The sequence below is a fragment of the Raphanus sativus genome, chromosome 8, assembly GCF_000801105.2.
Source record: "Raphanus sativus cultivar WK10039 chromosome 8, ASM80110v3, whole genome shotgun sequence".
Lineage (NCBI taxonomy): Eukaryota > Viridiplantae > Streptophyta > Magnoliopsida > Brassicales > Brassicaceae > Raphanus > Raphanus sativus.
Window position 1 is genome coordinate 1486418 of NC_079518.1, and position 22883 is coordinate 1509300.

Below are 22883 nucleotides of genomic sequence, written 5' to 3' on the forward strand. Positions count from 1 at the left end.
GTCTCCTCTTTGCTAGTTTGACTTCTTTTCTCACAAGCAGACGCTCCATTTGGGTGGCTTGGTTCCGGCAAGAGGTTCTCCATTGTGATTTTTAAAAAATGAAATTCACAGACAACCCTGTTTCGAGGTAAAAACCGAGACTCGACGACGACAGAATCCACGCAGTGGTTGATCTACTTCTTCATCAGTGGTTCCTTACAACTCGTTTTCATTCAACTTCGACAGTTCCGTCTCTCTCATCTCACTCACCCAACTCTCTCTTGTTCGTCAATGAAGAATATCTACCGACTGCCACTTTTTTTTTAGGATTGGGCCTTCGACATGGGCCATTTTGTTATCCGAAATTGAGCTTGGCTGTTCGTATTTTTTTTCTTTCTTGCATCTTTTTATAATTGTTGGAAACCTTTTAAGCGAAAACTAAAAAGAAAAAAATTCCAAGATGTTATAAAATAACTTACAATTTTATAGTATCGAAAAATTTAAATAAGAGTGAAATTTTATACCCGCAGAAATAAAAGAACACTGATATAAGTATAATAACGAGAGAGAGAGTAAGTTATATGAGGAAGAAGAGAATGGTGTAAAAGTGCGCATTACAATCGATCGAAACAATCGTTTATATAGAAGTAAAAAGAGAAAGTTACTGTGTGTGCATAGTGGCAGTGGGCTCCACATAATTTACTTCACACGATCATTTTCAATGATCGGTGCTTCCTTTGTTGACATTCCATTTTTCACGTTTATAACACTCCCCCTTGGAGACCAGTGTCACTATCTCTTCTTGCTTAACGTTTTTGTTGCCTCGTTAAAAACCTTTCCAGGAAAACCCAATGGAAAAAACCATAGTAAGGTAAAAAGAGTACAACCACGTAAGCTCCCCCTCGGATGAGCAGTCATAGATCATTCCGATGACGCATTCCAATGTTATGAACATGTTTTCTGAATACCGAGGTAGGAAGTGATTTAGTGAAGAGGTCAGCTGCATTGTCGCTTGATCGAACATATCTTACTTCAATCTCTTTCTTCTTCTCGAGCTCTTGAGTGTATGAGAAGAACTTCGGATGAATATGCTTCGTTCTATCGCTTTTGATATATCCTTCCTTTGTTTGAGCAACACATGCCGCATTATCTTCATATAGAATAGTTGGCTCCGTATTTTCGTCAATTCCACTGCTTGAACAGATATGTCGGCTTATTGATCTTAGCCATACACATTCTCGACTTGCTTCATGGAGTGCGATGATCTCAGCATGATTTGAAGAAGTAGCCACGAGTGTCTGCTTTTGAGAACGCCAAGATATGGCAGTGCCTCCAATAGTAAAAACGTATCCCGTTTGTGATCTAGCTTTGTGTGGATCTGACAAATAACCTGCATCTGCAAAACCAATCATTTGACCCTTTGAATTTTTAGGGTAAAATAGACCTAAATCAATGGTCCCTTGAAGATAACGAAAGACATGTTTAATTCCATTCCAATGTCTTCGTGTGGGGGATGAACTGAATCTTGCTAAAAGATTGATGGCAAAAGATATATCTGGTCGAGTACAATTTGCAAGATACATAAGAGCTCCAATTGCACTTAGATATGGAACTTCGGGACCAAGTATTTCTTCATTTTCTTCGGATGGTCGGAATGGATCATTTTCAACATTAAGTGATCTAACTACCATCGGGGTGCTAAGAGGAGTTGCTTTATCCATGTTAAAGCGTTTCAATACTCTTTTGGTATATGTAGATTGATGTAGAAATATACCCTTTTGAGAATGCTCAATCTGTAAGCCTAGACAATATTTTGTCTGTCCGAGATCTTTCATCTCAAATTCTCCTTTTAAATAATCTGATGCCTTTTGTATTTCTTCTTGAGTTCCGATAATATTAAGATCATCAACGTACACCGCGATTATCACAAATCCGGTTGTAGTTTTCTTTATGAAAACACAAGGACATATAGGATCATTTGTGTATCCTTCTTTTGTTAAATGCTCACTTAGACGATTGTACCACATACGTCCTGATTGCTTTAAGCCATATAATGATCTTTGCAATTTTATTGCACATAACTCTTTAGGTTTGGAACTTAAGATTTCTGGAATTTTAAATCCATCTGGGATTCTCATGTAGATATCAGTATCTAATGATCCATATAAATATGCCGTAACCACATCCATGAGACGCATCTCGAGATTTTTATCAGCTGCTAGACTCATCAGGAATCTAAAAGTGATTGCATCCATAACAGGAGAATATGTTTCCTCATAATCAATTCCAGGCCTTTGAGAAAAACCTTGGGCTACGAGACGAGCTTTGTATCTTGTAATCTCATTTTTTTCATTTCGTTTTCGGACGAACACCCATTTGTATCCAACAGGTTTCACATCTTTGGGTGTGAGCACAATAGGTCCGAATACGTTTCGTTTGTTAAGGGAATCTAGTTCGACTTGAATTGCATCTTTCCATTTCATCCAGTCATGTCTCTTTTGACATTCATATACAGATTTTGGTTCTGGATCTTCGTTTTCTTCATTTATTTCTTGTGCTAAGAGATATGAGAAAACATCATCAATGTCATCCATCTTATTTCGTTTCCATATCTTTCCATTATGGATGTAATTGATAGAAATCTCGTGATTTCCTTCAGATTCAATATGTTCTCTATTGTCGTTAGATTCACAATTTTCTTCTTCCAAAATATTTTCTGTTATTTTGGGAGTATCATGCTTTTCACCTTCCTTACGTTTCCTAGGAACTTTATCTTTCGAACCAATAGGTCTACCGCGTTTCAAACGTGTTCCTGATTCACGTGTATCAACTGCCGCTCCATATTTTTGTGGTATTTCAATACGAGCAGGAGTATTTGCAGCTGGTATGTGTGATTTAGTTACCATTTTGGTATCAGCAAATGCATCGGGTAATTGACTTGCTATATTTTGTAACTGCATGATACGTCGAACTTCTAGTTCTGATTGTTTCGTAGGAGGATCAAGGTGTAATAAAGATGGCACATTCCATTTGATTTCCTTTCCTACTTGATTATTGTCTCCCCCTAGGGTTGGGAACTCTTTCTCATTGAAATGACAATCGGCAAATCGTGCCGTAAACACATCACCAGTTTGTGGTTCTAGATATCTTATTATTGATGGAGAATCATAACCAATATATATTCCTAACCGTCTTTGTGGTCCCATCTTTGTACGTTGCGGTGGTGCTATTGGGATATAAACTGCACAACCAAAGACTTTTAGATGAGAAATATTTGGTTCTCTACCAAACGCTAACTGTAATGGGGAATATCTATGGTACGCACTGGGTCTTATCCGAATGAGTGCTTCTGCATGCAGAATGGCATGTCCCCATACAGAGGTTGGAAGTTTTGATCTCATGATCAATGGCCTTGCAATTAATTGCAATCGTTTAATTAGTGATTCTGCCAAACCGTTTTGTGTATGAACATGAGCAACTGAGTGCTCTACTTCAATCCCTGATACCATACAGTAATCATTAAATGCTTGGGATGTGAATTCACCAGCATTATCTAATCTAACTCTTTTAATTGGATGATCAGAGAACTGAGCTCTTAATTTGATTATTTGAGTTAAAAATCTCGCAAATGCCATATTTCGAGATGATAATAGGCAAACATGTGACCATCTACTCGACGCATCGATTAATACCATAAAGTAGTAGAATGGTCCACATGGTGGATGTATTGGTCCACAAATGTCACCTTGGATTCTTTCTAAGAATTTTGGTGATTCTTTATCAATTTTGGTTGGTGATGGTCTTATGATTAATTTCCCAAGAGCACATGCAGCACATGTCATTTTATTACTTTGATATAGATCTTGGGTTTTCATTGAATGACCATGTGAACTTTCAATGACTTTTCGCATCATTGTAGTGCCTGGATGACCAAGACGGTCATGCCATAATGTAATATCTTCTGGATTTCTTTTGACCACAAGGTTTGATTCTATCGCATTAATATAAGTCTGATGTAATCCAGAAGGAAGTTTTGGAAACTTTTCCAGTACAAGATTTTTGCCTGATTTTTCAGAAGTTATATACATATACTTCTTTCCATTCTCAGTTGCAGACTGAGTTTCATATCCTTGAAGGTATATATCTTTGAAACTCAACAAATTTCTCTTTGAATTTGGAGAATACAAGGCATTGTTTATGGAAAACTTTGTTCCATTAGGCAACATAAAGTTTGCTTTGCCAATTCCCTCGATCAAATCCGTAGGACCTGATATTGTGTTTACAGTCATTTTTGCTGATTTTAAGTTAGAGAAATATCTCTTATCTTTCAGAATAGTATGTGTTGTACCACTATCTGGAATGCAAACTTCTCTGCCAATTTGCTTAGTTGTTGTTCCATTATCCATTTCTGTAACACACAATTAATATTAATAAAGAAAATAAATTTTCATAAGTAAACATTATATAATTATACATTGATTATAAGCACACACACTTATACATTAGACTATAATTATACATTAGTTGTTTCGAAAAACAATTTTATTCTAGAACTGAAAATACATAATAGTAATAATAATTTATGACATCACTGGCATTATTGGGCTTGATTACTATAAGCATTTTAATTATCTTGATGAGTGGCCTCGTTGACATCGTCCATAAAGTCAGAAGACTCAAGGTATGTAGATGTTGTACCCTCGAAGTGCTCATTGAGATTAACTTCCTTTGCTTTGCCTTTGATGGTTTCTTGGTACAACTTACATAGATGCTGAGGAGTTCGGCATACTTGAGACCAATGCCCCTTCGATCCACATCTGTAACAGACGTTCTCGTTTTTACGAGTAGGGTTTTCTTGGGCTTCATTCCCTTTTCCACGATTGGATCGATTCCATGTGTTGGATCCCCTTCCTCTTGGGTTGTAACTCCTTTCATTACCACGATTAAATCGATGGCCACGACCACGACCGTGACCACGACCACGACCACGACCACGATAGGAAAAATTTCCTCTTTCCGGATTTTTTACATCCGTCGCATTCACCTCAGGAAATGCTTTGGTTCCCGTGGGTCGGGTATTGTGATTTTTGATAAGGAGTTCATTATTTTTCTCCGCTATCATGAGCGCTACAGCGAGTTCAGAGAACCTCGTGTATCCACGGTTTCTGTATTGTTCTTGTAGAACATAATGGTTTTTGTGGAACGTTTGGTAAGTCTTCTCAAGCATTTCTGCTTCCGTTACGGGCTTACCGCAATATTCTAATTGCGCCGCTATCCTTAATATAGCGGAATTGTACGTTTCCACCTTTTCAAAATCTTGAAATCGTAGGTTCGCCCACTCATCGAGTGCATGGGGAAGAGTTATTTTCTTCTGGTTATCAAACCTCTCCTTTAGGGCTTTCCAAAGATCTAGAGGATCTTTTACCCTCGCATAGTCATGCGTAAGATTTTCATCTAGGTGTTTTCTCAGAAATATTACGGCCCTAGATCTTTCGTGAGAAGCTGATTTATTCCCTTCTTTTATTGTCTCGAGTATTTTCTCTGAGTCTAGATGAAGCTCCATATTAGTTATCCATGCCGTGTAATTTGCCCCAGTTATTTCCAAAGCCGGAAACTGGAGTTTTTCAATATTTGCCATTTCTGAATTTCCAAGACACAAAATAGTAAATTTTATTAGAATTTTATAATATTTAAAATGAACCGTTTACATTAATCATGCAAGCAATTACAAATAGAAATAATGTATAGAAAAGTAAACCGATATTCATCGTAAATTCCCCCGGAGCAAATTCTCCAACGAATAAACCGTAAATAGATACACAAATTAGAATTGCAACTAAAATCAAAAACGCGCGAATCATCTTTCTTGGAATGAAAAACCGGAGGAGAGCGATTTGAAAATATTTGAGAGATAATGAAATGTTTGGATGAAGAAAATGAGTGAAGTATGAATGTATTTATAGATGTAAAAATACTGTTCATAGCCGTTGTAAAAAGGTAAAATTTTTGAATTTTTTTCTTTGTGACCGTTGGGGTTGAATCGTTAAATCGAAAAACAGTTTGAAAATATCGTAATAATCAGTCAATCAATTTTAGTAAATTTCACTATATATATATATATATATTTTTTTTTTTTTTATAGGTGAGCAAACATTTGTATAATAAAATTAATATAATACACAAATAAATATTAATCGTATTATGGTGATAGATTAATTTATATTTTAATATTGAATAAATTTTGCGGCGGCACAGCCAAGCCAAATGATAATGGTGTAATTAACAATCAAGGTTTATTAACGAGGCGACATACCGCCCGCATTAATATAGATAAATAATAGTGAATTAAAACAAACACTATAAAATAATAAACAATAATATAGGCGGTATACCGGCCATTATAGCAGGGTAAATATGATACATATAAACTTTACCGAATTGCAGAGTGATCGTGCTGATAACGTGTTATAAAATAACTTACAATTTTATAGTATCGAAAAATTTAAATAAGAGTGAAATTTTATACCCGCAGAAATAAAAGAACACTGATATAAGTATAATAACGAGAGAGAGAGTAAGTTATATGAGGAAGAAGAGAATGGTGTAAAAATGCGCATTACAATCGATCGAAACAATCGTTTATATAGAAGTAAAAAGAGAAAGTTACTGTGTGTACATAGTGGCAGTGGGCTCCACATAATTTACTTCACACGATCATTTTCAATGATCGGTGCTTCCTTTGTTGACATTCCATTTTTCACGTTTATAACACAAGACAATTTGTCTTGTGTGGAAAATTAATAAACCTCTAATTAAATCATTGACCAATGGCGGGCGGCTCTTGATAACGAATTTTCCAACTATACGTTGAATGTTTCACCAAGAAAATTAAACAAAAAAAAAAAACAGAACTAAACCGAAACGAACCGACTCAGAACCAGCGGCTGTTCTCCGCCTAGAGGCTAGAGACTAGAGACCAGATACATTTTATAAAAACCCTAGTACGTTTTTATACCATCCTATCTATCTCCGCCTCACTCATTAGCTCCCTCCCACGGAAACACGCACACCTGGTAAGCACATCTATCGATCGAACAAACTCGTATTCTCCAGCTTAGCTTTTTATTCATCGCTACGATCGTATCAAATCGCAAGCTCTCACTACTTCTATCTTTTTTTTTTCCGTTGGAACCAGATCCGATTATCAGAAGCACCAAAGCTAGCTGGTATATATATCTCCGAGTCTGAGCAATGGCTTTGGTGAGTTTCTCTCTTCTCGTTTCTCAGCTTACTATGTTACGATCTTAGCTCACTCGTCTAGTTATTATAATCGATCGATTTAATCTGAACATATAGGCTTGATAAAATCTCTGTTACCTCGATTGATTGGATATGTAGAGAGAGGGAGAGGGCATTAGAAAGTCAATTATTCTGACTCTATTTATGTGTTAAACAGGTGATGTACTCGTACAAGGGAAACAAAAACTCTGACAAGGCATTCATTGCCGCAGAGTTCACTGGTGTCAAGATCGATATGCCTTCTGGCTTTGAGATGGGCGTCACCAACAAAACCCCCGAGTTCCTCAAGATGAACCCTTTGGGAAAGGTTTTCTTTTTTTTTTTTAATTACCTAACTATGCTGTTTTAATGCCTTGAGTCTTGCTTAAGCTAAGCCTTAGCTATTTTTTGTTTCTTTGCTAGATTCCTGTACTTGAGACTCCTGAGGGTCCTATCTTTGAGAGCAATGCCATTGCCCGTTATGGTAACATATCTTTCTCCTCTCGATCATGTCTCTGCTTTACTTGCTCATTTGTCATTTGGGTATTAATGGATGTTTTTTTTTATATCACATTTTGCAGTAAGCAGATTGAACGGTGACAACTCCTTGAACGGCTCCTCCCTGATCGAATCTGTAAGTTCCCCAGAGCTTCTCTAATCGTATTGCACTCTGTCTATTCGTTTTGTATTCTCGATGTTTATCTACATGTTTTTTTTTACTTTGCAGGCACATGTTGATCAATGGATCGATTTCTCCACAATGGAGATTTATGGAAACATCTTCAACTGGTTCGTCCCAAGAATGGGCTTTATGCCATACAGTGTTCCTGTAAGCTTTTCTTCTTACTTTTCGTTGCCTCTTTGATCACATCTACCTTTCCACTAAATCACCTGATTTTTTTCTCATCTCTGATTGTTTTTATGAATGAAGAGTGAGGAAGCTGCTATCTCTGCGTTGAAAAGAGGACTTGAGGCTCTGAACACCCATCTCACCTCCAACACTTACCTTGTTGGACACTCTGTTACCCTCGCTGATATCATCACCGTCTGCAACTTGAACCTCGGGTTTTCAACTGTCATGACCAAGAGCTTCACTTCTGCATACCCTCACGTTGAGAGATACTTCTGGACCTTGATCAACCAACCAAACTTCAAGAAGGTGGTCGGTGATGTTAAACAGACTGAATCTGTTCCTCCTATCAAGAAAGCCGGGCAGCCTGCCAAGCCCAAGGAACAGCCTAAGAAAAAGGAAGCCGCCCCTGCAGCTGAGGCACCTAAGCCTGTCGAAGAGGAAGAGGCGCCAAAGCCCAAGGCAAAGAACCCTCTTGACTTGCTACCACCAAGCCCAATGGTTCTCGATGAGTGGAAGAGGCTTTACTCCAACACCAAATCTAACTTCCGTGAGGTTGCTATTAAAGGTATGTGGTGATATCATTCTCTTTACCTAGTCTTACAATTATCAATATGAAGCACATCACCATGTTAAAATATCGTTGTTGGCCAATGCAGGGTTCTGGGACATGTATGACCCAGAGGGATACTCACTATGGTTCTGTGACTACAAGTACAACGACGAGAACATGGTGTCGTTTGTCACCCTCAACAAGGTAGGAGGGTTCCTTCAGCGCATGGACTTGGCACGTAAATACGCCTTTGGAAAGATGCTGATCTGCGGGTCAGAGGGTCCCTTCAAGGTGAAGGGTTTGTGGTTGTTCCGTGGACCTGAGATCCCCAAGTTCGTAATGGACGAGGTGTATGACATGGAGCTGTACGAGTGGACTAAGGTTGACATCTCTGACGAAGCTCAGAAGGAGCGTGTTAGCCAGATGATTGAAGACGCAGAGCCATTTGAAGGTGAAGCTCTCTTGGACGCCAAGTGCTTCAAGTGAAAAAGAGAATTGGTTTTGTTTGATACTCCGTAGTGTTCTTGCTCTATGACTTTTGTTTTGATATATCTTATGTTGTTGCTTATACTGGATTTTTTTCTAATTAATACTTGTTCTTTTACTTTTTGTTGTTAATGTTTCTATTTTGGCTGTGACATCAATTTAATATGTTATATGACACAGTGTGGTTATGTTCTATCATCACTTAGGAGTTAGGACACAATCAGCAGAAAACATATCCAATTGCGAGAGAGAGATGAGACAGCTTAATGTAATGTAGGTAGGACATTATATTAAACGAAAAAACCAGAATCAAACCGAAACGAACCGACCCCAGAACCAGCGGCTGTTCCCCCGAGACCACATACATTATTATAAAAACCCAAATACACATCTCCGCCTCACTCACTCATTAGCTTTTCCTCTCCCACTAGCTCTCCCACTTTAACACTCCCCACCTCCTGGTAAGCACATCCATCGAGCTTAGCTTAGCTTAGCATTTTATTTATTTAGTTCATCTCTATGATCGTATCAAATTGCAAACTCTCACTACTATGATGTTTTTTTCCTTGGAACCAGATCCGATTATCAGTAGCACCAAAGCTTGGTATATATCTCCGATCTGAGCAATGGCTTTGGTGAGCTTCTCTTCTCATTTCTCAGCTTTCTAAGCTTAGATCACTTGTCTAGACTAGCTAATCGATCGACTTAATCTCAACATATAGACTTGATAAAACCTCTGTTAGCTCGAGAGGTCATAGAAAATCATTATCCTGACTCTTTCTTTATGTGTTAACAAACAGGTGATGCACGCGTACAAGGGAAACAAAAACTCTGAGAAGGCACTCATTGCCGCAGAGTTCACTGGTGTGAAGATCGATGTGGCTCCTGGCTTTGAGATGTTTGTCACCAACCAAACCCCTCAGTTCCTCAAGATGAACCCTTTGGGAAAGGTTCTTCTTTTGCTGTTTCTTTTTTTAATCTTTTTTTTTTTTTGGAGTCTTGGTTAAAGACTTAACGCTAATTAGCAGTATCTGTTTTTGTCTCTTGCCTAGATTCCTGTACTTGAGACTCCTGACGGTCCTATCTTTGAGAGCAACGCCATTGCCCGTTATGGTAATTAAATATTTCTCCTCTCTCTCTTAATGTCTCTGCTTTACTTGCTCATTTGGGTATTAATGGATGTGTTGTTTTTTTGATATCGCATTGCAGTAAGCAGATTGAACGGTGACAACTCCTTGAACGGCTCCTCCCTCATCGAATATGTAAGTTCCCCAGAGCTTCTCTATTCGTTTTGTATTGGCGATGTTTATCTACATGTTTTTTTTTTTTTTTACTTTGCAGGCACATATTGAGCAATGGATCGATTTCTCCACAATGGAAATTTACGCACACATCTTCGACTGGTTCGTCCCTAGAATGGGCTATCTTCCATACAGTGCTCCGGTAAGCAGCTTTCTCTTACTTTCCGTTGCCTCTTTTTGATGTTGTACACTCTCTTCCACTAAATCAGTAAAGAGCCACGTGATTGTTTCTCATCCATGATTGCTTTTTTTATGAATGAAGAGTGAGGAAGCTGCTATCTCTGCGCTGAAAAGAGGACTCGAGGCTCTGAACACACATCTCGCTTCCAACACTTACCTTGTTGGACACTCTGTTACCCTCGCTGATATCATCACCGTCTGCAGCTTGAACCTGGGCATGACCAGTGTCATGACCAAGAGCTTCACCTCTGCTTTCCCTCACGTTGAGAGGTACTTCTGGACCTTGATCAACCAACCAAACTTCAAGAAGGTGGTCGGTGATGTCAAACAGACTGAATCTGTTCCTCCTATCAAGAAAGCCGGACAGCCTGCGAAGCCCAAGGAACAGCCTAAGAAAAAGGAAGCCGCCCCTGCAGCTGAGGCACCTAAGCCTGTTGAAGAGGATGAGGCGCCAAAGCCAAAAGCAAAGAACCCTCTTGACTTGCTACCACCAAGCCCAATGGTTCTCGATGAGTGGAAGAGGCTTTACTCCAACACCAAATCTAACTTCCGTGAGGTTGCTATTAAAGGTGTGTGGTGATATCATTCTCTTTACCTAGTCTTACAATATGAAGCACATCACCATGTTAAATATCTTTGTTGGCCAATGCAGGGTTCTGGGACATGTATGACCCAGAGGGATACTCACTATGGTTCTGTGACTACAAGTACAACGACGAGAACATGGTGTCGTTTGTCACCCTCAACAAGGTAGGAGGGTTCCTTCAGCGCATGGACTTGGCACGGAAATACGCCTTTGGGAAGATGCTGATTTGTGGGTCAGAGGGTCCCTTCAAGGTGAAGGGTTTGTGGTTGTTCCGTGGACCAGAGATCCCCAAGTTCGTGATGGACGAGGTGTATGACATGGAGCTGTACGAGTGGACTAAGGTTGATGTCTCTGACGAAGCACAGAAGGAGCGTGGTAGCCAGATGATTGAAGACGCAGAGCCATTTGAAGGCGAAGCTCTCTTGGACGCCAAATGCTTCAAGTGAATTAAAAAAAAAAAGAGAATTGGTTTTGTTTGATACTCCATAGTGTTCTTGCTCTATGACTTTTCTTTTGATAATGTGTTGCTTCTACTGTTCTTTTTTTCTAGTTAATACTTGTTATTTTACCTTTTTGTTGTTAATGTTTCATTTTGGCTGTGACATCGATTTAATATATGTTTAAGACACAGTGTTGTTATGATATATGACATGGAGTAGTCTAAGGTGAGTTTGCTTGATCGGTTCATGCTTTCGATGCAAATGTAAAACATAAAAGACATAGTGTTTCGCTGGACTTATAGAGGAGCTGCATGAATATAGTTCTAATCTGTAAACACTTTTATAAAGGAAACCAGAGTCTGAGACACAATCTTACAACAAAACAGTTTCGAGAGATTAAACGAGGGAGATGATGAGAGAAAGCTCAAGTGTATGTAAGTAGTTATAACACTACCTTGTTAAACTTTGAGATGCTTGGACGCTTCGGAATAAGAATCAAGGGGTATTTGCAAATTCCAAACCCATAAAGACAATGGGAGGACAAAACGGTAGACATATAATACCCCAGAATCCGAACAGGTTCATGAGGAAACATACCAACGTTAAGATCCCGAAGAAAATAGCAAACTCTTCGAGATCCCTATCAGAGCAGTAGGCATATAGATTGCGAAACGTGAGATAAATAGACGCATTCATGGCAGCGAAGAGCCCCATCATCGAGCGGAAATTTAATTTCCAGATCTCAAAGTTGGCCAAATCGATGATCTCAGGTTTCCCCTCTCGGAAAAGAATCAGCAGCAGAAAAAACAGGGTCGCTTGTAGGAGAATATGATATGTGGCCGCGAATTTCTTGAAAACAGCTTCGGACCATGCCGCCATTTTTACAGAGGTTTAAGAAGAAGAAGAAGAAGAAGAGTTGCAGAGATACCTAATCGGTGAGCTCTTTTTGTGCTTTTTTCCGATACGATCAAGAAAAAAGTAGAGAGATAGTTCGCCGTTGATATGATTTTAAGTCAAGGATCGTGGAGACAAGGGAATCTCCAGTTATTGGGTTTTGTTCTAATTAAGCGCAATGGAAGACTTTTCCCCGCCGTAACGAACAAAGTTAATCTGATTTTAACCTATTTAGATTCATTTAAACTATGAGATTAAAATCTAATATTTTTTTAAAAGAAAAATTGAATCGATCAAAAATTCAAAATGTTTATAAGTAGTATGTTAGAAAATTCTTACACACATATAAATTATAAATTATCTAAATTACAAAATAAAAAAATATTAATCACTTATTATAAATTATATATTTTAAATATGTTTTATATATGTGCATAAACACGGAAAATTAGCCTTGTGATTTCGGTTTTTCATAACTGAACCGAATCAAACTGTCGGTTTTGGTTTACATCAAAATTTTAAAAATCAATTCTAACTGAATTAAATTCTGATTCGATGTGTTTGATTATCGGTTGTTTGTGATTTTCATTTTCATTTTTATTTCAAAAATAACTGATTTTTTTTTGTTTCGGCTAATCTTTGTATAGTTTTCTTTAAAATATTAGGATATTTTTGGTTAAACTTGGTTTTTTGGTTAAATTTGATTCAGTTTGGTTATTTTTGGATATTTTTGTTTTAACTTTTTTTCTAAATCTAAACCGAACCGAATCGGAAATAATTTTTTTTTTTAAAAGAATCTATCAGACTGAAAATCAAACCGAAAACCAAAAATTTTGGTTTGGTTCGGCTGGTTCGGACAGAAACCGCAGGACAGAAAATCATTTAAATTACCCTAAAAACTAGCATATACAAAAAAAATAATAATTAAGGGGTCTATTTAGAAAGTCGTCTATTTATCAAGGCAAGTAACGTAAATTACCAAAAAAAGGTTTGAAATTTTAACATGATACCAAAAAAAAAGTACCGTAAATTAGGTAGGGAAATCGGCCAATTCCTACATCAACTGAGGACCGCGGTCCCGATCAGGACACATACTACATACCTGTGCTAAAACATACATCAATTAACGTTTTTTTAAAATTTCATACATCAACTAAGCCTTTTACGTTAATTCATACTTTGACCGTCTTACCGTTAGTCAACTGGTGACGGATGCTGACGTGGCTTTAACGGACGCTGATGTGGCTTTTATATTTTATTAAATTATTTTTTAAAAAAATTAAAACGTGTTTTTGGGGGGATTCGAACCCGAGTTCAGCACTTGGTAGCAGATTTCCTTAACCACTAGGCCACACAATATATTTGGTAATGATATTTATTGTGTCTTACTTATATCTAATATATTTTGTTCATATATATTTCTAATTATCTAGAATTAGTTCCACAAAATATATATAAATTCTAAGGATTGTGTTTGATTACCTTGTTTTTATTGTGTTCTAAAATTTCTTAAAAAAATTTATTTTTAAAATTTTAAAGTAGAAAAAGTATTTTCAAAATTTAAAAATAAAATACTAAAAAAATGAAAATAAATTTCAAAAAATTATTATAAAAAGTCTGAATTTGAAAACATATAAATCAAAACTATTTCATATATATATTATTTATTTATTTATATTATTTATTATTTATTTAAATAATTATTTGTACTTTAAATATATTTATTTAAATAACTATTTATATTTAAACAATTGTGAAATTATTAAATAATAAAAAATAAAAATAAAAAAATAAAAAATAAAATATAAACGAAAAATATTTTTGAATAGTTTCAAGTTATATGTTTTAAAATTCAAACTTTTTATAATAAACTTTCGAAAGTTTTTCATTTTTTTAAAAAACTTTTTCCTATTTTCTTTTTATATTTTAAATAAATAATAAATAATAAATAAATATATATATATATATATATATCTACGAAATAGTTTGGATTTATATGTTTTCAAATTTAAAATTTTTATAATAATTTTTGGAAATTTATTTTCAATTTCTTTCGTATTTTCTTTTTAAATTTTGAAAATAATTTTTCTATTCTAAAAATTTTTATTTTGAAATTGTAAAGAACATTTAGAACACAATAAAAACAAGGTAATCAAACACAATTCTTAGAATTTATATATATTTTGTGGAACAAATTCTAGATAATTAGAAATATATATGAACAAAATATATTAGATTTAAGTAAGACACAATAAATATCATAAACAATTATCTTGTGTGGCCTAGTGGTTGAGGAAATCTGCTACCAAGTGGTTAACTCGGGTTCGAATACCTCTTTAAAAAATTTAATTAAATAAAAGATAAAAGCCACGTCAGCACCGTTACCTTTTGACTAACGGTATGACGGTCAAAGTATGAATTAACGTAAAAATCTTAGTTGATGTATGAAATTTAAAAAAAACGTTAATTGATGTATGTTTTAGCACAGGTATGTAGTATGTGTACTGATCGGGACCGCGGTCCTCAGTTGATGTAGGAATTGGCCGATTTCCCTAAATTAGGTACGTATGATGATGATGTATTTAGTTACATGTTCTTTACTAAATGTAAAACATTAATGGATGCCACATAATAAAAAAAGTTGAATCTTACCACTAGAATCTGTTCTTTGCTACAGCGCAAACACGATCGATCCCACATTGCGTACAAGCAAAGCCTCATCGGTAGAGAGAGATCGAGAGAGAGGCAGAGGGAGGGATTGCACAGGTATAGAGAAAGATGAGAGGGACCTCGTCGAGTGGTCTTTCATGGCGGCGCGTGGTATTCTTCGCTTCGATTGCCCTGCACTTCGTCTTAGGTATCTCGTCTTTCTCCAGATCTATCTGATTTGTTTTTCAAAGGTCTTAGATTTATGTCAATTGTTAGCTGAAGCTCTTTCTAAATCTCTAGGCATAAGGTTACATCTTTTGTTCTTTCGCAATCAGGATTGAAACATGTAGAGGTAGGGAGGACTGTATCTGTGTTAGTAAATCTTAAGCAATTTAGAAACACTTCGCCACACATAATACTTACTAAAACAGTAAACTTGTTCTTTAGTTAGTGAAGAGAACATGTGTTATCGTTCAATTCGTGGGTTTGGTTTTGCTAATTTGAAGAGCTTGTCTGCAAAGTCTTTTTACTTTCTTTTGTTTATTACTTCCATGAGCAGTTTGATGGTGACGCTGCTTGTGTGTAAGTGATATGGTAAAAGTGATAATCTTTTTGATGTGTAGTCCATGTTCTTTAAAAGAGTAATGCTTTATGCTGCACATTCTGTATATTGATTGTTGCAGTTGATGTTCCTCTCTGTTGTCTTTACTTCTCCTCGTTTACAGGCTAAGATACCATCTATTGTCTTTGCCCAGGTCTGTCAGGTGATTCCAAGAATGCAAACACAGGAGCTAAGGCAGAGTCTCACACTTCTTCCAGCAGAACAGGGACGAAAGTAATCCTTATACTGGTCGGATTTGTGGCTGTAGCTATGTTCTCCTTCTTCCTATACAAGCTATGGCAGAAGAAGAAAAGAGACGAGCAGTATGCTCGACTGTTGAAACTCTTTGAGGAAGATGATGAATTGGAGGTTGAATTAGGCCTTCGAGATTAAACACAAATATATGTATATTTGGTTGTGTCTTTTACATGTAAGAAAAATAGATTCATTCAAAACTCAAAAGACTCGAATTGAAATCAATATTTGTTTCAAACTTTAAAAGACGTTACATGATTCAGAAAGAGATTACATTTCATTAAGAAAAAAACACCATTATTAAGTTTATTACGCAGTGGTTACTGGTCATCTCTGCTAGCCAACAAAAATGTTCATAAAATAAAGAATAAACTTAATGACAGGAAGAAAAAAAAGAAGTTAATTGACGTGTCTCAAACGTTAGAACATTGTCACCTCCCAGATAAGATTAAGAGCCAATGCATAGAGAGCAGCCTTTTCTCCTGCCCCCACAACACACGCCCATGCCATTTGAACTTTTGATCATCTCTCGGGTAAAACATCTTTATTGTACGGTTTTGGCACGCTTGCTGTTGAAAGGAGACATGCTTGGACTCAAACAAGGGCTCAAGCTCAGACTCGGACTCTCTTCCCTCAGAGTACCATTCAGAGCTGCTAGCTCCTTCAGCTGTTCCCTCTTGTAATGGTCCATTGATTCATCCTATTAGAGAGAGAGAGAACAAACGATGTGAGCAAAAAAGTTTGAAGTAACAAACAGATATAGAGAGAGATGTTTGGATTTTTTTGTCGGAAGAATGTACAATTGGCAGTAGGAGAGACTCCAGGAAATGCACTGCATGCTCCAGTCGAGAGTGTATTATGTCCTCTGGAAGCTCGGCTTCGATCAGTATATGTAGTGGCTCGCTGAGATGCTCGTACCCTGGCTTACCTTTCAGCTTCTCCTCCTGCAGGGAAGTATAAAGACTAAACGGATGAGCCTTGACACAAGAAAAAGACTCAAAGAAACGAACTTCATATTTTCACTCAGAAGTTTTCCCTATGCACTTTGAAGAGAAATGCAAAAAAAAAAAAGCTTTCAGATTTCAAATGTATTCTAAAGTGAAAAGGAGTACATAGTTGATAATGCAGAAGAAAATGTATCATAACATATTGTTTTTACAGCCAAGAATATTCAATGCATGATAATAGAGCAGCTTAGCAAGTTAAAATGAGAAGTGAAGTTTTGAACTGTGGGAAAGTCACCTAGACTTACAATGATGAAATGGGATGTCTCAGAGAATCAATAAAACAAGGAACCATACCTTGACAGTATCCTTCACGGATCCTCTCCCTCTAATAAACACCCTACAGTGTGTTGCTATCTCAACTCTCTTCAGAGAGTTCCCACGTGGCCCGAGAATCCTCCCAACAAAGTTATACTGCCAAGTTCAATGATTTTAGTTGAAGATCAAACCACTAATAATATATTTACCTAATACTTACGGTTGGAAATTTGTCAACTGGCACATCAAGCCTAATAATTCTTTTCACAATTGGAGGAGCGTGGAGTCCTGGCATCCCAACCCAGCCCACTGGAGGAGGAGGAGCACGAAACGGAGAGCCTCTCTGGAGATGAAAATTATCCTGAAGAAAGCCAGCAAACAATATTTAATTTCAGAATTCATAGCAGCACAATCACTTTTACAACTTAAGAGTCTGATATCTGATGCCATTACCTCTCCTTGCATCATTGACCATCCGTCTAAATCAACCTTCCCATTAATCGGCTGGCCAACCGATCTAAATGGACTGCCGTTCTCATATCTATCAAGATCAGGAAGACTGGTAACCCTCCTTATCTCTGCAAGAAACCAATCAAATGAAAAGGTTAAATATAACGAAAGAAAGTGCAACACTTTAACATCAGTGAGCATCTCAAGTTGAAAAAAAAGAAACCACCTTGATTGAGTAGTCTGCAGCAATGTGGCATAACTTGCAAGAAAGGAGCCAACTTTTGTCTCTCTTGCAATAACTCAGCCAAGTACCTGAATTAAATTTTCAAAGAAATGTAAGTTCCAATGGATTCTGAGTGGCTCACATTGGAATCACAGAAGACATATTTAACCTAAAGGAATCATTTTTAACACTATACCAATCGAAATAACAAAACCCACCAACTCTACACACACACACACTTGGATTAGCTACTAAGGTTTAAAGAAATGTAAAAGCAAGTTCCAATGGATGCTGCAGTTCTGTTTACAGGCGGCTCACAATGTAATACACATTTAACCTAAAGGAATCATTTTTAACACTCTACCAATCCAAAAGAACAAAACCCCACCAACTCCACACTTCGATTTGCTACTAACTCACTCATCACGATCCACACATCACACATTAAAAGAGAAAGCTTCTAAAGAAGAAAGAGAGAGAAAACTGGAACCTCTCACGGTTAGTGGGAGGACAAGGAGATCGATTGGGAGAAGCACGGAATCCTGAGAGAGGAAACTGGAAGAAACTTCCCGGAGGGATCCTCTCCTCCATCGCCGCGAAACCAATGCCGGATTCCATCATTTTTTACACTCTGTATAATCATCACAAAGCTCAGATTGTTTCAGAACCGCACAAGTAGATACACAATGAAGTAATGAGAAATGGAAAAGTGTGAGAGAAGAGACTGACCGGGGATAGTGAAGAGAGGATGCGGCGGAGGATCTGACGCCGATCTCAAGGTTGAGAAAGCTCTCTCTTCTTCGTTAGAAGAAGGTGTGGACTGTGTTAGGGAGAGTGGCCACAGGAAGAAGAAGAAGTAGGGAGTCAAAAGCCCTACGCACTATGTGAGAGAAAAGAGAGTCTCGCCGCTTTTTTTTATATTTTTTTTAATTTCTTGTTTTTTCTGTTATTTTTATGGGCTTGTGGAAAATGTCAAGGCCCTTGCGTTTTTTCACATATATGGGCCTATGTCAACCCAATTACATTGGAAAAGTAACGATCTATTCTATAATATGTATCTTAATAATACTTCTAAAATCAAAGAATCAAATGCAATTATACGGTTCGGACTCAAGTGAAATTAACCGTCGAGCAATGAAACTTATCAGGGTTAGAACTTAGAACATCAACCGTATTGTGATGAGATGCTTAGCATCTAATTGTAAAGGTGTTCGCTATAATCCCACTGTCAATCTCATCTTCATCCTCACACATCTCTTTTCTGATTGAAGTTTTTGATTACAAATGTTTCGTTTATCAGGTATACCGTCGTGGATTATCTTCATTTACTCGCATCTCATTCATAATTTTGTATATATTGGTGGATTTGGTGCTCTGCATAATGTATAGTTGATAAATGATTTTGAAACAACTAAAAAAGATAATAGCAAAAGATAATACTTTGAAATAGAAAAATCAGAAAGAGATTGAGGAAATGATAGTTTATAATCGAGATAAAATTTCTGCTTCTCTGTGTCTGAATTTGCATAATGTAATTGTAGCTAAAGCACATGAAGAACACTCAAATAACGAACAAGAAACAGCCAAAAAAGTCTGAGCAAAACACTGGGGGAGGGGGAAGAAAGTAGAAAAACTAATAGCCACCCTTGAGATCGTTGACGACATCGTAAGGGATAGGAGTGACAGTCTCCAAGGTCATACCCTCAACCATGAATCCTGGTTTGGGGCCTTTAGGCTGCCTCTTGGTGCTTATTGTCTCACCTTTGGCTTTAGCTGCAGCCTTGAGCTCATCATTTTTCTTCTTCCTCAGCTTGAACTCCTCTGCGCACCTTGACTGCTGCACGTGTTCCACACGCACATGAAGCCTCTTCCTTATGATCCTGTTGCCAATCTGAAACAGAACAATAAACAACATTAATACACACTAATAGAACTTAACACTAAACCGAATGTCTTCACTATGGCCAAAGTAGAGCAATGCCATAGTCATGAGAACAAATGACACATTGCAATAAACATGAAGCCAAACATATTATCTATCAAATCATTAATCCGATCAATATAATCACTATTAATGCACAAATGACTTATTGATCAGAGACAATGCATGTTAAGGCCTGAAGAGAGTAAACTATTAACATTTTACGAGCTCTAATCTTAATTCATCAGATATTATTTCCATCAGTGTGTCGGAATCAAGACAAAACTCTGATAGGATGTAAATTAGCAAATAAGACAAAGAGGTGTGAGTTGTTCGTTCAGACCTGTTTATTGACTTCGACACCGACAGCACGTTTGGTGACGTTCCAGACACGACCGGTACGACCGTGGTAGAACTTGTGAGGCATACCCTTGTGGATCGCACCATTCACCTTAACATCGACGTAGTCACCAACCTTGAAGGTCCTGAGGTAGGTAGACAATGGAATTGTACCCTTCTTCCTGAACCCTCTAGCGAACAGATCTCTTGTCCTAGCACGAACTCCATGACCCGCCGGCATTTTTTTCTCTCGAGTGGGACGCGACAAGTGATAAACCTAAAATCGCCGAAGAAGCAAAATGATATCGTCAGTGAGTATTTATATGTGTTCTTGAAACTAGGGTTTGCTGTAAGTGGGCCTGTTGGGCTTATTTATTTGCATACATGCCCATTTGATTCAAAGAAGGTTTTTAATTAATTTAAACTAAAACCCCTCTATTCTTAATTCTTTTATGGTTTCGCTCCAAACTAATATAAAACTCAAATTAAACCCAAACTATTACTTCTGAAGCATCTCTCAAAATGGCGTTGTAGACAAAGACCTTTCTGTTCATAACCAAAGTAACCTCATGTATCTTAATACTACAACAAAGAAACACTACTTGGAACAGACCCAAGAGGTATTTTTCTCACTTCTCAATCATCAACCTGTCTCAACACCAATTATAAGTTATAAAAAATGGCTATCATAAACAACTACAATCACACACACACTCACAAAAGACAAGACTTTATGCTTGGCTTGCTTCTGTCTCCACCACACTCGCAAATGCTTCTGCCTCCTCCTTAAATCCATTCATGAACAAAGAAGGTTGTTCCAGGTTTAGCGTTTTCTCAACAACAATCTCTGCCTGGTCGTTTTGACAATGCTCTGTAGGTTGAGGAGGAGGGGGGATGATGGTGCTATCTTCAAGTTCCTTAGCTGCTACTTTGCGCTTTCCTTTCTTAGCCTTCCTTTTGAACTGAGCCCTCCTGGCTTTTGGAGTCTTGATGGTTTCTTTCGCTTGTGGGCTTGCTACCTCCACCGTCTTCTTTTCACAAGGAAGCACGGTGAGGTGAGTGCTGTGGTTGGCGAGGTCGATTTTGGATTCTGACTGGATCGCTATGAGAGCTGTTCTTCCAGCGCTTATCTCGGCTTCTCTTTTGGTTTTTGTCGCAGCTCCTGTGTACTTTATGCCTCCGATCTCTACGGTACATGTGAACTGTGGAGCTCTCCCGGGAGGAGTCTCGCTCTTTTGGCACTGGTACAGTGGAATAGCGTAGTTCATCTTTTGAGCGTACTCTTGAAGAAGGTTCTTGCATAAACCCATCTCGTGCTGCATTAAGAAAGAGAGTCAAAATGCAATAAACATACAGAAAGAGAGTCTAAGAATCCCTGCTCGATGTTTGTTATGTACAATAATCTGATAAAAATTCAAACAGGTAAACTTCATCTTCACTCAAGTTATCAAAGAACTACCCAATAGAAGAGAGTTGATTACTTAGTGGGCTCTTTAAGCTGTCGGAGTCTGGATCATTACCTAAACCAAGACCCTAAACACATACAGAATGACACCCTACAACATTTCTCATACCTACCTTATAAACCTTCAACTCTCAAACTAACTATAACGTCTGTTGATGAGCTATCAAAGCTACAACTCACAGCCAACCCTCTGGGCTAGTTACTACAAACCTCTCTGCATAAGACTTAAAATCAAAATCAATAAACATAAGAAAGAGGTGCTTACAACAGGTAGTGAGACACATTGGCTTAGCTCACTGGATTTGGCTAATTCTTGGAGAGCGACCTCGGCAGCTGATTGCTCGGCAGCCTTACGGTTGAAGAATCCAGGCAAGGAATCATATCTGACACCGTCGACTATCACTGTCGACTGAAATATAGATTTGTGGGAAGGGCCTTCCTTGACAGTCTCATAAATAGGCGTTGGAAGCTTGTATTTCTGAGCATATTCCTGCAACCGGCTTTTGAAGACATAGCAATTCGAAACACCTGAGCAAGAAAAACCTTCAAAACGAAGGGGAAAGATCATAGTCTGGTTAGTAAAGACCAGGGGTTACCAGTGATTCAATCTAAATCATTTATATATATATAAAACGAGAAAGAGCATTGAAAAACCCTAGCGTGTTATGATGCAAAGATCACAAGTTGCAAAACGAAACTCAAAACAGAGCCAGGGAAAAGCACGTGGGCACTAGTCCTAAAGAAACTATATGTATGACCAATCACATTCAGAAGAATGAAGAAGGAAACTAAAGCCTTCTTTTGTTCCTAAGAGAGCTGAATACAAATCCTACCCCTATGGAAAGGATGGAAATTGCGAAATCCCGAAAGCTTTCCAGAGAAATCTATGCTTGACACACACAAGGGAAGAAGATACACCGTTTTAACTAATCAAAACTGCAAACTAATTTGTAATCGAGCAGGAACTGAAAAAAGCATGAAAATTGAAAACCACAAAGGTAAGCAAGCATGTAGAAGAAGAGAATATCTCACCAGAGGGAACTTCATTGGCAGTCATCTTGTTGAGAAGAATGGTTAATTGGGCACCGAGAAAGAGACGAGCGAGAAAGATGCTCACTAGTCGGCAACTCAGTGATGCTGGGAGAAAGCCGAGCGAGAGAGAGATTATTTA

At 37.6% G+C, this 22883-nt stretch overlaps 6 protein-coding genes across 6 annotated transcripts; 3 read left to right on the top strand and 3 right to left on the bottom strand.

Annotated features, from left to right (window-relative positions):
- The first annotated feature begins 6910 nt into the window (after positions 1–6910).
- Positions 6911–9264, top strand: LOC130498579 (probable elongation factor 1-gamma 1). The gene is made up of 8 exons (XM_056992048.1): positions 6911–7052; positions 7175–7239; positions 7436–7585; positions 7681–7741; positions 7839–7891; positions 7985–8086; positions 8189–8675; positions 8767–9264. The coding sequence occupies exons 2-8, from the start codon at positions 7231–7233 to the stop codon at positions 9144–9146; spliced, it is 1242 nt and encodes a 413-aa protein (XP_056848028.1). The 5' UTR covers positions 6911–7052; positions 7175–7230; the 3' UTR covers positions 9147–9264.
- Positions 9265–9506: 242 nt separating this feature from the next.
- Positions 9507–11857, top strand: LOC108830947 (probable elongation factor 1-gamma 2). The gene is made up of 8 exons (XM_018604515.2): positions 9507–9607; positions 9723–9781; positions 9947–10096; positions 10199–10259; positions 10356–10408; positions 10488–10589; positions 10710–11196; positions 11280–11857. Exons 2-8 carry the CDS (start codon positions 9773–9775, stop codon positions 11657–11659), a joined length of 1242 nt encoding a protein of 413 aa, XP_018460017.1. The 5' UTR covers positions 9507–9607; positions 9723–9772; the 3' UTR covers positions 11660–11857.
- A 3298-nt stretch (positions 11858–15155) lies between these two features.
- LOC108830935 (uncharacterized) lies at positions 15156–16298 on the top strand. The gene is made up of 2 exons (XM_018604503.2): positions 15156–15404; positions 15952–16298. Exons 1-2 carry the CDS (start codon positions 15326–15328, stop codon positions 16188–16190), a joined length of 318 nt encoding a protein of 105 aa, XP_018460005.1. The 5' UTR covers positions 15156–15325; the 3' UTR covers positions 16191–16298.
- LOC108830933 (KH domain-containing protein At1g09660/At1g09670) lies at positions 16242–18885 on the bottom strand. The gene is made up of 8 exons (XM_018604502.2): positions 18717–18885; positions 18478–18618; positions 17991–18076; positions 17768–17892; positions 17535–17675; positions 17354–17470; positions 16853–16996; positions 16242–16752 (listed from the first exon to the last, which is right to left on the bottom strand). Exons 2-8 carry the CDS (start codon positions 18606–18608, stop codon positions 16597–16599), a joined length of 900 nt encoding a protein of 299 aa, XP_018460004.1. The 5' UTR covers positions 18609–18618; positions 18717–18885; the 3' UTR covers positions 16242–16596.
- Positions 18886–19453: 568 nt separating this feature from the next.
- On the bottom strand, positions 19454–20551 carry LOC108830936 (60S ribosomal protein L21-1). The gene is made up of 2 exons (XM_018604504.2): positions 20252–20551; positions 19454–19878 (listed from the first exon to the last, which is right to left on the bottom strand). Exons 1-2 carry the CDS (start codon positions 20486–20488, stop codon positions 19621–19623), a joined length of 495 nt encoding a protein of 164 aa, XP_018460006.1. The 5' UTR covers positions 20489–20551; the 3' UTR covers positions 19454–19620.
- Positions 20552–20721: 170 nt separating this feature from the next.
- Positions 20722–22873, bottom strand: LOC108830937 (double-stranded RNA-binding protein 1). The gene is made up of 3 exons (XM_018604505.2): positions 22745–22873; positions 21978–22255; positions 20722–21563 (listed from the first exon to the last, which is right to left on the bottom strand). The coding sequence occupies exons 1-3, from the start codon at positions 22767–22769 to the stop codon at positions 20979–20981; spliced, it is 888 nt and encodes a 295-aa protein (XP_018460007.1). The 5' UTR covers positions 22770–22873; the 3' UTR covers positions 20722–20978.
- Between the last annotated feature and the right edge of the window lie 10 nt (positions 22874–22883).

Coding starts and splice junctions, on each gene's coding strand:
- LOC130498579 (XM_056992048.1), top strand. Junction 7,742..7,838: donor CAATGCCATTGCCCGTTATG/GTAACATATCTT, acceptor CACATTTTGCAG/TAAGCAGATTGAACGGTGAC. Junction 8,087..8,188: donor TTATGCCATACAGTGTTCCT/GTAAGCTTTTCT, acceptor TTATGAATGAAG/AGTGAGGAAGCTGCTATCTC.
- LOC108830947 (XM_018604515.2), top strand. Junction 10,590..10,709: donor ATCTTCCATACAGTGCTCCG/GTAAGCAGCTTT, acceptor TTATGAATGAAG/AGTGAGGAAGCTGCTATCTC. Junction 11,197..11,279: donor CCGTGAGGTTGCTATTAAAG/GTGTGTGGTGAT, acceptor TGGCCAATGCAG/GGTTCTGGGACATGTATGAC.
- LOC108830935 (XM_018604503.2), top strand. CDS start 15,326: ATGAGAGGGACCTCGTCGAGTGGTCTTTCATGGCGGCGCGTGGTATTC. Junction 15,405..15,951: donor TGCCCTGCACTTCGTCTTAG/GTATCTCGTCTT, acceptor GTCTTTGCCCAG/GTCTGTCAGGTGATTCCAAG.
- LOC108830933 (XM_018604502.2), bottom strand. CDS start 18,608: ATGATGGAATCCGGCATTGGTTTCGCGGCGATGGAGGAGAGGATCCCT. Junction 17,893..17,990: donor CTGCAGACTACTCAATCAAG/GTGGTTTCTTTT, acceptor GGTTTCTTGCAG/AGATAAGGAGGGTTACCAGT. Junction 16,753..16,852: donor AGTCTCTCCTACTGCCAATT/GTACATTCTTCC, acceptor TCTCTCTAATAG/GATGAATCAATGGACCATTA.
- LOC108830936 (XM_018604504.2), bottom strand. CDS start 20,488: ATGCCGGCGGGTCATGGAGTTCGTGCTAGGACAAGAGATCTGTTCGCT. Junction 19,879..20,251: donor GTGTCGAAGTCAATAAACAG/GTCTGAACGAAC, acceptor GTTCTGTTTCAG/ATTGGCAACAGGATCATAAG.
- LOC108830937 (XM_018604505.2), bottom strand. CDS start 22,769: ATGACTGCCAATGAAGTTCCCTCTG. Junction 22,256..22,744: donor TGCCAATGAAGTTCCCTCTG/GTGAGATATTCT, acceptor TTCGTTTTGAAG/GTTTTTCTTGCTCAGGTGTT. Junction 21,564..21,977: donor AATGTGTCTCACTACCTGTT/GTAAGCACCTCT, acceptor TTCTTAATGCAG/CACGAGATGGGTTTATGCAA.